The 14,492-nt window shown below is 44.2% G+C and overlaps 2 protein-coding genes across 3 annotated transcripts; both read right to left on the bottom strand.

The window, feature by feature from the left end:
• Window positions 1-82: 82 nt before the first annotated feature.
• ilk (integrin-linked kinase) lies at window positions 83-8,265 on the bottom strand. 2 transcript variants are annotated; one of them, XM_041952130.1, is made up of 13 exons: window positions 8,169-8,265; window positions 7,432-7,590; window positions 4,992-5,157; window positions 4,790-4,885; window positions 4,510-4,606; window positions 4,309-4,392; window positions 4,133-4,218; window positions 3,934-4,043; window positions 2,131-2,258; window positions 1,919-2,040; window positions 1,678-1,777; window positions 1,320-1,450; window positions 83-623 (listed from the first exon to the last, which is right to left on the bottom strand). In XM_041952130.1, exons 2-13 carry the CDS (start codon window positions 7,518-7,520, stop codon window positions 474-476), a joined length of 1,359 nt encoding a protein of 452 aa, XP_041808064.1. In that variant the 5' UTR covers window positions 7,521-7,590; window positions 8,169-8,265; the 3' UTR covers window positions 83-473. The 2 variants fall into 2 exon arrangements, with proteins under 2 accessions (XP_041808064.1, XP_041808065.1); XM_041952131.1 differs by lacking the exon at window positions 8,169-8,265 and adding an exon at window positions 7,929-7,969.
• Window positions 8,266-10,700: 2,435 nt separating this feature from the next.
• Window positions 10,701-13,314, bottom strand: timm10b (translocase of inner mitochondrial membrane 10 homolog B (yeast)). The gene is made up of 3 exons (XM_041952860.1): window positions 13,049-13,314; window positions 12,861-12,956; window positions 10,701-12,480 (listed from the first exon to the last, which is right to left on the bottom strand). The coding sequence occupies exons 1-3, from the start codon at window positions 13,073-13,075 to the stop codon at window positions 11,857-11,859; spliced, it is 747 nt and encodes a 248-aa protein (XP_041808794.1). The 5' UTR covers window positions 13,076-13,314; the 3' UTR covers window positions 10,701-11,856.
• Between the last annotated feature and the right edge of the window lie 1,178 nt (window positions 13,315-14,492).

Raw genomic sequence — 14,492 nt, forward strand, 5'->3', positions numbered from 1 at the left:
ATATTGTTGGTCAGCTAATGTGAGCATGACATGTTCCACAAAAACAAGATGAAGTCTCAGAATAAAAGGACAAGGATTTGTCATAAATATAAAACATTTATTGCATTGGTATTCGCTAGTGTGTACGAAAGCGTTGTTTCTATACACGTTTCTTTGCGTCGGTCTCTGTCTGACTCGTCACTGAATAGAATCCGCACTGGATCAGAAAGTTTGCCAATGTTTCAGTGAACATGTTTCAACCGTGATAAAAGGGCAACATAGCCAGGCTAAAGAACATTATACCCCAATTTTAAATTATACAAGAGAAGCAATATCATACTTATTGTTTGAACTGTGTAGCTGAAGTGGTCTCTGACATTATTTACAGTGGCTTAGCAGATATGTGATCGGAGTGAAGATAACGAGTGGTTTGATGATTAAAAAAAAAAAAAGGACACATAGTAACAGGAGTGTACAAATTGAGGCCAAGCTATTCACTTGTCCTGCATCTTCTCCAGGATGGGGACGATCATGTCAAACTTGGGTCTCTTGGCCGGGTCTTCGTTCATGCAGAGCCTCATCAGCTTACAGATATGGGGCGAAATCCCCGGTGGAATGGTTGGCCGGAGACCCTCGAGAGCCACCTGAGCAACAGGGTGGGGAAGACACAAAAGTTGCTGTAAAAATCATGACGGTAGAAACCTGTAGAAGCCACGGGATGTTTTGGAGGCTTGGTGCACTGTTTCCAGAAGCTACACAGATGTGGATGTGAACATACAGTATAAGCCTGTGGGAAGATAAGTACTTGTAAAAACCCGGGATGCTGGAAGTCAGCCTATAGTATGACGTCATACTAAATGTTGGGCTACATTCATGGTTTTTGCATTAACCTGAATGACCATTTCATTATTTTCCAATGTCTGACAACTGCAAGGAGAGGGAGTGAGGCAGTGAGGGTGAGACATGTGACCTATAACCAGGTTATCATGGTTTATAATGAGGCAAGACAGGGAGGATACAGCATGCAGGAGACAGGCATATGTGGATCTACAGATGCACATTCAACCTGCAGAGGCCTCGTTCATCAAGACAGCAGTTCAGCACTGTTCACAGAGACTCTGCACTTCTGTCTGCATGCATGCTCTCTCTCGCTCTCTCTCTCTCAACACTTTCCTGCCGTAAATGCCGGTGTGTTGCACATGTAAAGCTCAGTAAAAAAGGAGGAAGTCATTATATGCCTAAACTTTTTTATGAACTGACGGTTTTTATTAAGCCAGATTTTAGGGGGTGCTGCAGCCCCCTCAGCACCATTACTTCCCGCGTCCGTAGCGCCAACTTACCTTCATGCCTATCTCCATGTGTGAGAGGTCAGCAAAGGGAACCTCTCTGGTAACCAGCTCCCACAGCAGCACTGCAAAGCTCCACATGTCGGCAGATCTTCTGTTGATGTCTTCAGGCCGCTTCTGCAGGGCTGGAAACAAAAGTGGGACGAGGAAAGCCATAAACATAACCAGATTACTCACAGGGTTTGTTTGTATCCTGTATCACGGGCAACACACCAGATGAGCCGCATGACAACCGCTGACTTTAAATTATACAGCACAGCATGTTCCTTGCTGTATGACTCACAAAGGGTGAGGAGGCATTATGGGAGGAGGAGGTAGGCGGGAGGGAGAACAAAGAGTGGAAAAAAGGTACCTTCAGGGGCCATCCATGCTGGAGAGTACATACGACCAGGACACTGGAAGGAGAACTTAGCATCTGCCATGCTTATCCTGGCCGTCATGTCCTCATCAATCTGCAAATGAATCACATCATCAAACATCTGGCGAGCCAGGGAGTCACAGCATCACCTTAGTTGTGTGGAGGCGGTTATAGATCTTTTATTATTGTGGTTGCTTATCCGCCAGTGGTCAAAGACAGCAGTGCAGCGTCTTACCATGACATGCTTACTGTTGAGGTAAAGGCGAGAAACCATTGGTTCTAAGGTGTGGAGGAAAGCCATGCCGCTGGCAATGTCCAACGCGAACTTCACGGCTTGGCTTTGGTCGACCACCAGAGCTGAGGACGAGGAAGACAGAGGAGCAAATCTACAGATGCAATAGCAATGGCTTTCCATTTTATACAAGTGCATAAGCGCAAACAGCTTACTGGTGCCTTGGTGCAGTATGTTGAAGAGGGACCCGTACGGCATGTAGTGGGTGATGATGATGGGGTGAGGGGATGGAGGTGCCTGACAGGCCCCAAGAACAGGCAGAATGTTTGGATGAGAAAAGATCCTACGGAGACATCACAGAAAGAGAGAGAACATATAGAAATGTCATTTTAACGTAAAAAAGAAGAGAAAAAGCTGAATAATTACATATTCTTGGAAGAGGGATGGTTTTCTCAGATGATAAAGAATTAACAATTTCACAGTTGGGAGGAAATGCAATTAAAAAAAAAACATTAAATGTCCTGAAAGCTTGTTCTGCATGAAAACTCTTCACAAATCCATGTTATTATACGAATTTGTATCATCGCCCGTCCTTTAAAGTTAAGCCGGGCTGCAGATTTACTCTTTCATTATCTGCCTCTCTCTCATTTTCCCAATAAGACGTCAGGTGATATGTTGCCCCTGAATTTTTCAGCGCACTTGTCCCGAGCACTTTTATGTGCGCTTCAGGTCTTGAAAGGGAGCGAGGACTGGAGCCAACATGAAAGCACGCTGCCAAGTTCTTCTGATTGCACACTCATCACATTCTTTAAATTGGACCGCTCACAGGTTCTTCTCCTTTTTGTCCTATTAAGGTTTTGTTGTGATTTTTTTTTTCTGTCACTTCAGGAGCGTCTGAAGCTGCTGGTGATGAGGGTTAGGTAGTATGCTAATATGCCTTCCTTTATGTTGCGTTTTGCGTGTTTGTTTTGCACTGTTGTCACGCCAAATGTTTCAAACAAGGTTAAAACCCTGAGAAATACATCAATTTATTCAATGTAACGGTGCGTTTAATTTGGTCACCTGCCAGTGCCGTCACATCCCCTTTACTCCCACTGGTTTAACACTGGGAACACTGTAAACCCCAGATGATACGTCACAGAGTAAAGAAGGAAGTCACCAGCTAGCCACTCTGTTGTTTACTACTGTTTGTGGTGGTGGTTGTTTGACAATGAAGACAACAACTCCCATAATTCCACACTACTTCACAACGCTATCAAACTCCATCTTTTGTTATTGTTTTGATTCAGTGGCAGAAATTACATACTGTGCATTTAATTAGATCTCGGTAGGAGGTTTCTGTGTAAATACCTGCTTCTGAGTTGCTCACGGTGACATAAATGACTCATACAACAGAATATAGCCTAAAACTCATCCTACACTGGGCTGAAAAGCACAGCCTGACCTTAAATTATAGTGCTGAGATGGTTCAGTTGATTGGCAGAAAATGAATAAAGAGCACAAGCGATAACGCAGATGTGTCAGCAATGATTCGCTGAATGCAAAGGTGCTTGTGGAGGGCCCCCGCTGAACCTGTGCCAACATGCTCATGCGAGCTGACTGTTAAGTCCTCTCTGGAAATTGTCCGCACATATTTCAGATCTCGTGTTGTAATGGATCTCGTGTTTGCCGCGATGGCATTTGTTTGTGCAATTTGTTTTTCACATCGTAGAGCAGAGCTCATCACGCTGTAAACAGCTGTCAACGGCTGCTTCACCACTGCGCCAACCCAAACCCATTTCCATGACATCTAAAATTAAAAACTCCTCTCTTCGTTGCACAAGAAGCCACCGATCACTGCCCTCCTCACGTCAGCACCGTGTTTACCAGGATGTGTATCCAAATGCTCATTGACTAATGGACTCAGTGAAAGCCTGATATCTCTGTGCTGTGTGCAGACACGACCAGGAACACTGCTGAGGGCAAACCAAAACCACCACGTTCACTTCCTCATCGTTAGAATGCTGGCGTGTGATTACCTGAGTTTCGGATGCTCCTCATTGAAGTCTCTGCTCTTCCTGGTGGTCCAGTCTCTCACCTGCAGCACCTTCACTATGATCTCATCCCCCTGCCACCGCCCCTGCCATAACTGCAGACAGAGAGCATGATCCGTTAAACCACTGGGGTGCTGAAAAATAATGAAAAACTACAAATACAGTATATAATATAAATGCTGACCTCTCCAGACTGGTTCTCATTGATCTTTGCCAGGAGCGAAAGCTGCTTATAATCAATACCAGCCTGCTTGTTGAGGGTACCATTACCTGAAAGAGCCGAATAATCAAGCAAACGTCCTGATTTGCTGCGATGATTCTTGGACCTTTTTTTACTTTACTTTTTTTCATGTTACTCACGAGGTCGTGTTCGCATGGTGCCTTTCCAGAAAGTTTCCTTATAGGGGACTTTGGTCATACTCTGGCCCATTTTCTCCGCCTTTTCTAAAAGCAGAGGTAACAACACACACACACAAAAAAATTGTGATGCCGACACAGTGATTTTCTTTTCACAGGAAATGAGCTGCTGAGGTGTTAAAATGCCCACAAATGACCTCTGACCTTGAAGCAGCTGTCTTAGGTGTGGCTTGGCTTTGTCCAGAGGTGTCTGTCCATACCTGTTACATACGCACACCTGGGCACCACTGGCCACCAAGTCCTAAAAAAAAAAAGGGTTAGACTATATTATGCATGGATCAGATCTTTAAACAAGGACGCTGGGAGCGGTCAAGCTCCACTGTTTCACAAAAAAAGCACTGTAGTGGCCGTTTCTCCCCAGAAGAGGGCCTTTCCAGCTAAGAGACAGGAGCAGCGGAGTGTCTGTGGGTGTGTTGCACTGTACCTCTGCCACCTCGTCTTGGCCCCAGAAGCAGGCGTAGTGGAGCGGTGTGTTTCCATGCTCGTTGACTGTATTGGGGTCGGCTTTGCACAGGATCAGCTGACAGTCGCAGGTCAAAAAGTGAGAAGATTGGACAACAGAGTCGGTATTCAGTGTAAACACGGCATGCACCAGGTGCGACTGTGACCATACTGAGTGTGTGTACCTTAGCCACGATGTCTCTGTGTCCATGACTGGAGGCGAGATGTAAGGGGGTGTCATCACCGCGGTTCATCACGTTAATGCGAGCGCCTCTCATGATGAGCATGTCGACAACGCCGCTCCTCCCCTCCCTGCACGCCCAGTGGAGGGGGCTGAAGCCGTGGTCATCACTGAAACGACAATCAGCCTTTTAGCTGTGATATTGAAAAAAGGTCGAATGAGAACTTTCTTAAGAGAGAGCGAAGACATAGTTTCTCCCTTGAGGTGTGTGTAGGAGGGTGCTGACGCTCTCTAAACGACTCTGAGGCATACGCCAGCTGACAAAACACTGTCTGTGTGGTTTTCCCTTTGACACACAGCCACACAGGTTCACACACCCGCAACCTACCAGTCTTTATTTAGACTTAGGCACATGCTTCCTCACGCACCGCCGGAGGCCTAAAGCCCATCTGAGGGCCGGCCTGGTGATAAACATGTCTGCCTGCGAACATACGCAAAGACGCAAACACACAGACAGCGTGCACGGCACCGCTGCAGCCTGCGAGGAGCCGAGCTGTCGCATACGTGTGACTGGCCCCTTCACCCGGGCGACCCCCTTTTACATTAGCTGACCCGTTCTTGCATCTCCACGCAAAGCCACAAACTCTGCACTCTATTCGCCAATAAAACGTCAGGAGGGCTTGTATAGCCTGTAGGACATAGCTGCGCTGCCGGCTCACACTGAAGTGAAATAATCGCATTCTCTGACAATTCCGATCCGGCGCTGTGGACAGACAGTTCACGGTCTGACCAACCCTGCGCGCTATAAAAAGTAACAGGGGGAAAAAAACTCAGGAATGACAGAGCGGAAAATACACAGTGGAATCCTCAGCTACACATTCTCTATAAGTCTCTCTCTGCCTCTTTCTCTTTGCCTGTGTCTTCCTGTGTCACAAATACAAGAGCAGCTACTCGAGGAGATGTGGCATTTAAAGTTTGTCTCACTCTCCAGTTTTTTGACTTTTTGCGCCAAAAACAGAGGGGAAAAGCATTTCAGCTGCCACCAATCAACGTATTTTCCCACCAACACATAAAACGTATCACTTTTTTTGGGGGGAATATAAATAGCTAGTTCGCACAGCCGAGCCTCCTCAGAGTCAAACAGCCAAAGCGGAGGCCTCCGGCGTAATGATTGCTCTCTCAGATGTTTATGCGGGGCAGCAGCTAGCTGCCTGAGGAGCCCCGTCAGCCAAGGCCTGGCCCTGTATGGAGCTGAACAGAGGAAATGGCCTTGGCTGTTGCGTGGTTGGCTCGCGGCTCTGCAGCCCTCAGAGTCAACGTCAACAAACTGCACATATATGGCCTGGCCCAGGAATGAGATAACTGAGGTCTTAGGCAGTGAGGTCTTTTCGCTCCTTTCTAGTAAGGAAATTGTGTAAACAGGCAGAAGTGCTCTGTGTGTCCTACACACCCAAACACACACACACACACACACACACTCACACACGTATAGGGCTGCAACTTGTGACTATTGTAAATTAGCCTCCAGCTCATATTTTAGATTAATTCACTATTTTTGATACACAACATATCACAAATTGTTGCCAGAAAACGGGGCGAAATCTTCAAATCTTGTCCACACTGGCTTATAAAACCCTCATATTCAGTTTAAATGCTGTTATCGCTTGTGCTCTTTATTCATTTTCTGCCGATCAACTGAACCATCTCAGCACTATAATTTGGGGTCAGGCTGTGCTTTTCAGCCCAGTGTAGGATGAGTTTTAGGCTAAATTCTGTTGTATGAGTCATTTATGTCACCGCTCAACCTCCCAAAATCTGCCAGTGCTTTTATACACACCCACACGCACACACACACACACAGAGGACATTGCATAGACTGACATTCAGTTCCTGGAGACTAACCTGAACCTTAACTTAACCTTCACCCCAAAATGTAATGATTTACATTATGGGGACTTGTGTTTTTGTCCCCATAAGGAAAGCCAGTGTCTGACTGTGTAAACGGATTTATTTGTCCACAACATGAGTAATTATACACATGCTCAGTTTTAAGGGATTACATCATGAGGAGAGAAATCCAAGAAGAAAATGGAAAAGAAAAGAAACGAAAAGAAAAAAAAGCTGGACTGGAATTACCAAAGCTGAGTGATGCTCAGCAGCATGTGGAGTTGCAGGGAGAGAGAGAGAGAGAGAGCACAATATGGAAACTATTTGACCACCTCTAATGTGCCAGGGATCACTTTATATGCACACACACACACAGAGAGAGGAAGGAATCTCCTCACCCGCCACACCAAATGTGGTACGTTTGCCATAAAGTCAACTCCAATCACGAGAAGGCTTTGCAGAATTCCAAACTATGCTGGACTCTGACGCCCAAGAGATGATGAAGGTGCAGTTATCTTCAAAGCTTTGTGTATACGCGTGCACATGTATCCGCTCACCCCAAGTTCAGGTCATTCTCTGTGTTGTCCAGCCACAGACGAACGGCCACGGAGTTCCCCTCTCGGCACTGTGTGAAGATGTCATCCATGGTTGGGCTGCAGGCTGCTTCTCTTGACCGGTTGCTCTGTCAGTCTCCTCAGAGATCAGGATCATGTAGCCTGCACAAAGGTGTTAAGCAAAGAGTCCTCATGTACAGTAAGAGACAAAGTTTGTTCCTCTCACACATAGAGTAAATATAGAGGTTTGCATGTAGTGTTTTTGCCATGCGTTGCATCCAGATAGAGCAGCTAAACAGACATCAGTCACAATAGCTTGATTATAATGTGAAAGTAAGATGATGTGAAAAAACAGCCTGGCTGTATTAATATGTATGTATTCACTCTTTTCTGTATGTTCATAAACATGCATCTTAATGGTGGAGCAATCTTTAAGTCATTCGTGTCATGCACATTGTTAAATGCATTTACAGTAAAGTATCTGCCGCTCAAAGACTCACAAACAGCCAGCCAGACTCGGGCGAAATGAAATTACAAAGTACACAAATATCTGCACATTCCCACATTTCCCCTTGGCTTTATCTTCCTCCGTAGACGCGGATGGGCTGGCCTATTGGCTCACTTTGAAACCTATTGTTAAAAAGTCAGTGAAGTTGGACGTCCACAACAAAAAAAAAAACTTCCCGACCGCAATGGAAACAAAAGTAAACATCCAGAAAAAACGCTCTGAAAACTCTTACCAGCTGCGAATCGATCGATTTCTTCTCCGTGTCTGTTTTTTTTTTTTTTTTTCCTCCCTCTGAAAGTCGGCCGTCTCCGCAAATTTAAGAGCAGAGAATAGTCGGGCTGAGTCCACGCCCCGCTCCTCCGAGCCGATGTGGGCTACTGCTGAGCAGTTGAGAGGGGCTCTGCTACTGGCTCCGCTGTCCCGGGACGCCCCGCAGCGGCGCCCCCTGCTGGAGGCAATGCGACGATGCTGCACCCAGCGGCCCAAAATACCGACGTCAGGTGAGGTGGCGTAGGGGGATGTGGGCAGCTTCACCGGTGGAATGTAACTAAGTACATTTACTCAAGTGCCATGCATGAGTACAAATGCGGGGTACTTGTACTTCACGTATTTCCATTTTTTGTACTTCTACTCTACTACATCTCAGAGGCATGTACATTTGGCTGACAGCTTTAGTTACTAGTTACATTTCAGATTACACTTTCTCATGCCCTTCCTGTCCAGTTAAAACCACGTATCTCTGAAATGTTCCCTCTTCTTAAGATGAATAAGCTATTTAAACGTCCTCTTGGATTAGCAGGAAAATGCATCGCCACAAAGCTGAAAACAGGGCTGTTCTTGTGACCTCATGAAGAGTTGAATTTTTGAGATACGTGGTTCTCACAGGACAGCGACACTCCAAACACATGATGATCCTATAGAATATGATGCACTGCCGTAGATTAACTACTTAAACAGTATATAATTAGATAAAATTAGCTCAAACTTAAACATCTACAGCATGTGCAGCATGCACATTAATGCAGCAGTAACAATAATCCAAAAACATCAGACCAGGGACCATTTTACTGTAGAATGAGTACCTTTACTTTTTTGCTTTAAGTACATTTTGCTGATAATACTTTTACTTGAGTGAGGTTTTGAATGCGGGACTTGTTGTGGAGTATTTTCACAGGGTGGTATTGTTTTTTGTAAAGGGTCTGACTTCTTCTTTGTCATGATTGAGGGTGCTTCCATTGGTGTAAGTGCTGCACATCACAGGCATAAATATGAGAATATGATGCATCAACAACAGGCAGATTTCCCGAGTGAGTACATCTTTGTGCTGCAAATGCACTGACATGAAAAAAAAACAAACAAACTAATGAAGACACGACGGCCACCAGGGATGTAGCGGAGCGAAAAATCCATGGGCATTAATTTCATTCTTTGTTTACTTGCTGTTTGCCAACATAACAAGATCTGTGATTCATAACTAATGTTGGAGCCTGACAAATGCTGGATTTCTAAGGGCGATATGGATATCAAAATTTGACAGAGATCTGTTTCTGTTTGCTGACAGTCTTTTTTACTTTTATTTTCACATGAACATTTAAACATTTATTATAATGCATTAAATTTGGTCATCAAAGAATTTGGACCGAAACCATCACAGGACATCGATGCCGATATTCACAGCAGGAAAATCACAGGTGTCTAACAGCATTATCAACGGCTCCATTCTATTCAAGTGTTCAGCCATCATTAATTTCATTATTTATACCTGTGCATTTCTTACTCTTGAGACTGTCCAAAAGTCATCAGCCAATAGGAGACTTTAGAGTTTGAATATAAACTTGTCAGCGCTCTCTGGTGGCCAAATGCTGTACTGTTCATGTTGTACTGGAGCCTGATATCAGAGTTTGAGAGTAAAACTTTCAACTTAGTGTTGAAAGTTAATATTAGCCAATATATTGGTTGGCCTCTATGTTCTATCATCAATATATGCTGATTAAGAGACTTGTCTTCATAGCTTTCTTACGATTGGTTGCCCTTACAGTACACTGAGAGGCAATAATGTGCCAACCTTATTTTTTGCCAGCTCATAACTGGAACACAGTGAGACTGATCATCAGTGACTCCAAGAGAGACATTTTGTTGAAATACTGCGAAATGCGTTTTAAGAAAAATGATACCTATTCCATGTGCCACTGTGTAATTACCAAATCTGCTTCCTTCCACTAGCCTGTAAGTCTCACTGGGTCAGACTCGTATTGCATTCTTCAGTCGCGCTGAAGAACGTCAGAAACTTTGAGTCCGAGGAGTGAAGCCAGTGGGAATGCTGTTGTAAGATGGCTTATCGTTGCTTTGCTGCTGGACTTCAGAGTGCATGGATGTTTAGGGCAAAGACAGGAAATGATGGGAGGAGAGGGAGAGGTGATGATAGGTGACAAAGGTCGTGAACTGGATTCACACCCACAGACCATGAGTCGCACGCCCCAACCCACTGCTACGTCAGTACATCCAGCAGCAGGGGGGCCTTTAATGTTTTCCAACAAGAGGCTGTAAATGGAGCGTTTAAAATAAGAAAACACCCCAAAAAGTAATGAACGCTCTAATTCTCATTACTGTGGATAATCAGATTTTTGCTTTTACAGGAATGAGTGTGGTTAGTCGTCAGACTAAGCCCTCCTGGATCATGAATGTCGCACAATGATCAGGCCAGGACAATCTTTGTTTTTTCTTTATTTTTATTATTTTCTGCATTGTAGATTAATACTGAAGACATCAATGCTTTATGTATCTAATTATGTGGTCCACAAAAAAGTGTTAAACAACTCAAAATTTTAGATTCTTAACGGTCATTACAGTTGCCAGCCTCAGAAATCACCAGTTAACTGCACCTCAGATTAGAGAGTGTATTAATGCTTCAGAGTTCAAGTAGCAGACACATCTCCACATCAGCTGTTCAGAGAAGACTGCTTTAAACGGCCTTCACAAAGAAACACAAAGAATGGACATTAAACCAGTGGAAATCTGTACTTTGGTCTGATGATCTGAGATGTTTTGGCTCCAACTGCTGTGTTCTTATGAGACGCAGAGAAGGTGAACGGATGGTTTCTGCATGTGTCGTTCTCACTGTGAAGCATGAAGGAGGCGTGATGGTAATTTGCTGCCGACGCTGTTGCCGATATGTTCAAAATCCAAGGCACACTAAACCAGAATGACAGCCACAGCCATTAGCCTTGATGCTGACGTTCAGCAAAGTGTGCAAGGACGATAATAATACTGTTTTGATCTCACTTTTAAAACAGTCTGGTATAAAAGTCTCAAGCTTTGCATCCACCCAGCCTCCTTCCTGTCTGGGCTCTCACACTAAAACACATTATATCATGAAGTATGTATACACTGTATAAAGAGCTTCACTGATTGGCCTCATGAAAATGAAAACACAGTTTTCTGCAATAATAGTTTGGTTGGTTTGTATTTAATGACAGAGTAATTAAAATGAACCTTTTGTCTCCATAGTGCAACCAAACATCAACATAACTTTAGTATCAAACTAATTAGTTTCAACGTATCACTAAATGTGGACTTTACACCCTAACTTTAGAGAAATCTTATATATAGCTGATGCAAAGGACCACACGTGAATACCTCATAAAATTTAAAACATATTTTGCTTTGTTTACACTTTTTTTTTTTAACCACATAATTCCATGACTTAGTTGTCACATTTAAGATACTGCAGCCAGAAAAGGTTGGAAGTCATGATAATATGATATACAATATTGTTGAGAAGTTAACATGTTATTTCATAATTTATGCCATTCTATTAATCGTCTGTTCTTCTCACATTTGGGTCTGCCAGTGATGTAGGTCGTTTCTGGTGGGAGTCAGGGACAGTTCCACCGCCCAAGACAGACCCAGACCGGGCGTCATCACTGGCCTGGTGGCGGGGGAAGCTGTGGGGCTCTCTCTTGGCCTGGCAGGCTCTCTGTGGATTTTGTTGCAGCTATTGTTGACACAGGCACGTCTGCCGATGTGGACGTTGTGTTAGATAGCACAGAGACAGGCGCTATCTGCGGCTGAGGAAAGCCTGCTGCATAAGATGGTCCATTACCAGCATCATTAAGGACTGAGGGATATACCGCCTCAGTCGCAGGTGTAAGTGCTGTGGCAGCTGATAATTTGACATCTGTGGCTGTTGTGGATTTGGACACAGCAGCGTCAAACTCAACTGGAATATCTAATCCTGCTGGCTTTAAGAATGAGCCATGGGCCTCTGGCGCGACATCAGTCGCTGAGGGACTTAACAGCGGAGCAGGCACTTGTGTGGACGGAGATATGGTGATGGGGCTTTGAGGTGGCTGCGTAGCTTCCGTGGCAGGAGGCGCCACGTTTGCAGCAGCAGCTGCCTCTGCTGCCTTGGCATTTTCTGCGGCCTTGCTCTCCATCTCCTCCATCCGCCGCTGCACCATCCGAGGCATCAGCTGCACATAGGTGCCCATCAGGCGGTGGTTGGAGCGAATCAGCTTCCCCGCGCAGTTGTCCACACAGCGCTCCTGGGCAGACAATGGCAACCAGAGGTGATGAGTGGGTAACCACACTATGTGTTCATGATACACCATATGGTCTTAAGTATGTGGACTCCCCTGTCCTGGGGTTAGGGTCATAATTTGGATAGGGCTCCTTGGTGTCACTCATTGAGCATGTTAAAGTCTAGCCTACAATGATACTCTAGACAGCAGGTTGATGAGCATCGCTCACACATGTGGGTTTAAAGTATGTGTCTACATACTTTTGGCCATCTCCTGTGACCTCATTTGCACAGAAACAAAACTTAAAGAAAGCCAAAAAAACACCCAAATTCAGCATTGCAATTGAATGTAAACATGTCTGCACACATAGATTGAAAGGTATCCATGACTTCAAGCATTCTCACCTCGTCCATGGTGAGGTTTCTGTAATTGAAGTTGCTGGAGCATCTCTGGAAGCAGATTTCAGTCATGCGGTTGTAAACCAGAAGGAAATCCCGCAGCTGCAAGAGAAACAATCACTCAAACTCACCACCAAACTGTTCATTTGCACATAACGCCAACATATCCCACACTGCACATGAATGCGACTTACATTTCTCAGCTGTTGGTCAGGATCCATTGTGATTCCGTCTGTGGTTCACCACCTGCTAGCTAAAATGCTACCACCGACAGAAGGTAGCTAATAGAATAAGTTGCTAAGTTACGGTTTTCCCGGACCTTAGCTGACTGAGGTGAATGAAAGCACAATTCCGCAAGATGTCATTTACCTGTCAGCATCAATACATGAGTAAAGCCACCCACACGTAAAGTGATTTGTGTGACAAACTGAGATGGCATGACATTCACATGCGCGCTGCCATGTTTGGAACGAAGATCGTCTCCGCCTTGCAAGACGCTTCACTGTGAAGCATAAAAAAGGTTCCATTTCCGGTTACCACTACTGGACCGTTCTAGAGACTTTCGTATGCGATAACATGTGTTTTATTTAAATTACATTATATTTACATGTTTATTATGCGTTAATTAGGTGTTGAAAAACCTGTCGCCCTTACAGCTTTTAACGCTGTTTTGAAGACATTTCAGCACGCTCGAAAAGAAGTCATGATATTTTTTAACAACTGTTAAAAGTTTGGACTCTTGCAGCCAAACGAAGATAGTAGGTGGTAGCTCATTATATTAATTAAAATTTTAATCGTATTGATGACGCCCTGTCCTTCCTAATAGTTTAAGTCTGAGTAAAAATGTCCCACCCCTTCAGTATTTTCCAAGCTAAATTAGTCCTGTCATGGATGGTTAAATTTGAACACTGTAATTTTATGTTAACCAATTTAAAGAGAACAATTATTATGCTAGCATTCAGCAACATGACAGCTGCCTGTTGTTAAACAGCTACAGCAGGCAAAATCTCAAAATTATTCTTAAAGAAATACACAGAATACTTGAATTTAACATTTTCTTTAACATTATGTAAATTGGTCTAAATAAACCTGGGCTACGACAATATTGGTCGTTTGGTCAAACAATTCATGTTCATATTCTCTTCTTGCAGATATGAGAATAATGACTAATTCCTGGTAGCAAAGGCAGACTTGGTGTGAAATAACATTGATGCAAAAAGTCCTGCAGGCATGCTTTAAGACCTGAAAGCAATTCCTAACATACTTCATGATATAATGTGTTTTGGTGTGAGAGCCCAGACAGGAAGGAGGCTGGGTGGATGCAAAGCTTGAGACTTTTATACCAGACTGTTTTAAAAGTGAAGTCAACCATGACCACGATCTTTGCCTAACCTGCCCAAGACATTTAAATTGCCTAAACTTAAACATATTAATACAAAAGGGGTGGCAGATCAGAAAAGCACACATCTAATTGATGATATTTTGCCCATTTTAGTGAAATCTGACAGGTGTTACAATTACAATAACAGCTCTACTGGGGCACCCCAGGGGTGAAGGCTGTAAATAACCAAATAACCAACCAGAAATTTCAATGTCACCGGCTCGTCATTCCTTCCCTCATTTCCCGTCATCTCTTTA

Source organism: Chelmon rostratus, chromosome 14 (genome assembly GCF_017976325.1).
Source record: "Chelmon rostratus isolate fCheRos1 chromosome 14, fCheRos1.pri, whole genome shotgun sequence".
Classification (NCBI taxonomy): domain Eukaryota; kingdom Metazoa; phylum Chordata; class Actinopteri; order Chaetodontiformes; family Chaetodontidae; genus Chelmon; species Chelmon rostratus.

Bases quoted from the DNA above. Each gene is read 5' to 3' on its own strand.
- ilk (XM_041952130.1), bottom strand. From the start codon at position 7,520: ATGGATGACATCTTCACACAGTGCCGAGAGGGGAACTCCGTGGCCGTT. The intron at 4,886-4,991 runs GTACACACACTC...TGCGACTGTCAG, and splicing joins ACAGAGACATCGTGGCTAAG to CTGATCCTGTGCAAAGCCGA. The intron at 2,259-3,933 runs GTAATCACACGC...ATGTCTCCGTAG, and splicing joins GAGGAGCATCCGAAACTCAG to GATCTTTTCTCATCCAAACA.
- timm10b (XM_041952860.1), bottom strand. From the start codon at position 13,075: ATGGATCCTGACCAACAGCTGAGAAAT. The intron at 12,957-13,048 runs GTAAGTCGCATT...TTTCTCTTGCAG, and splicing joins CTGACCAACAGCTGAGAAAT to CTGCGGGATTTCCTTCTGGT. The intron at 12,481-12,860 runs GTGAGAATGCTT...TTGTCTGCCCAG, and splicing joins GAAACCTCACCATGGACGAG to GAGCGCTGTGTGGACAACTG.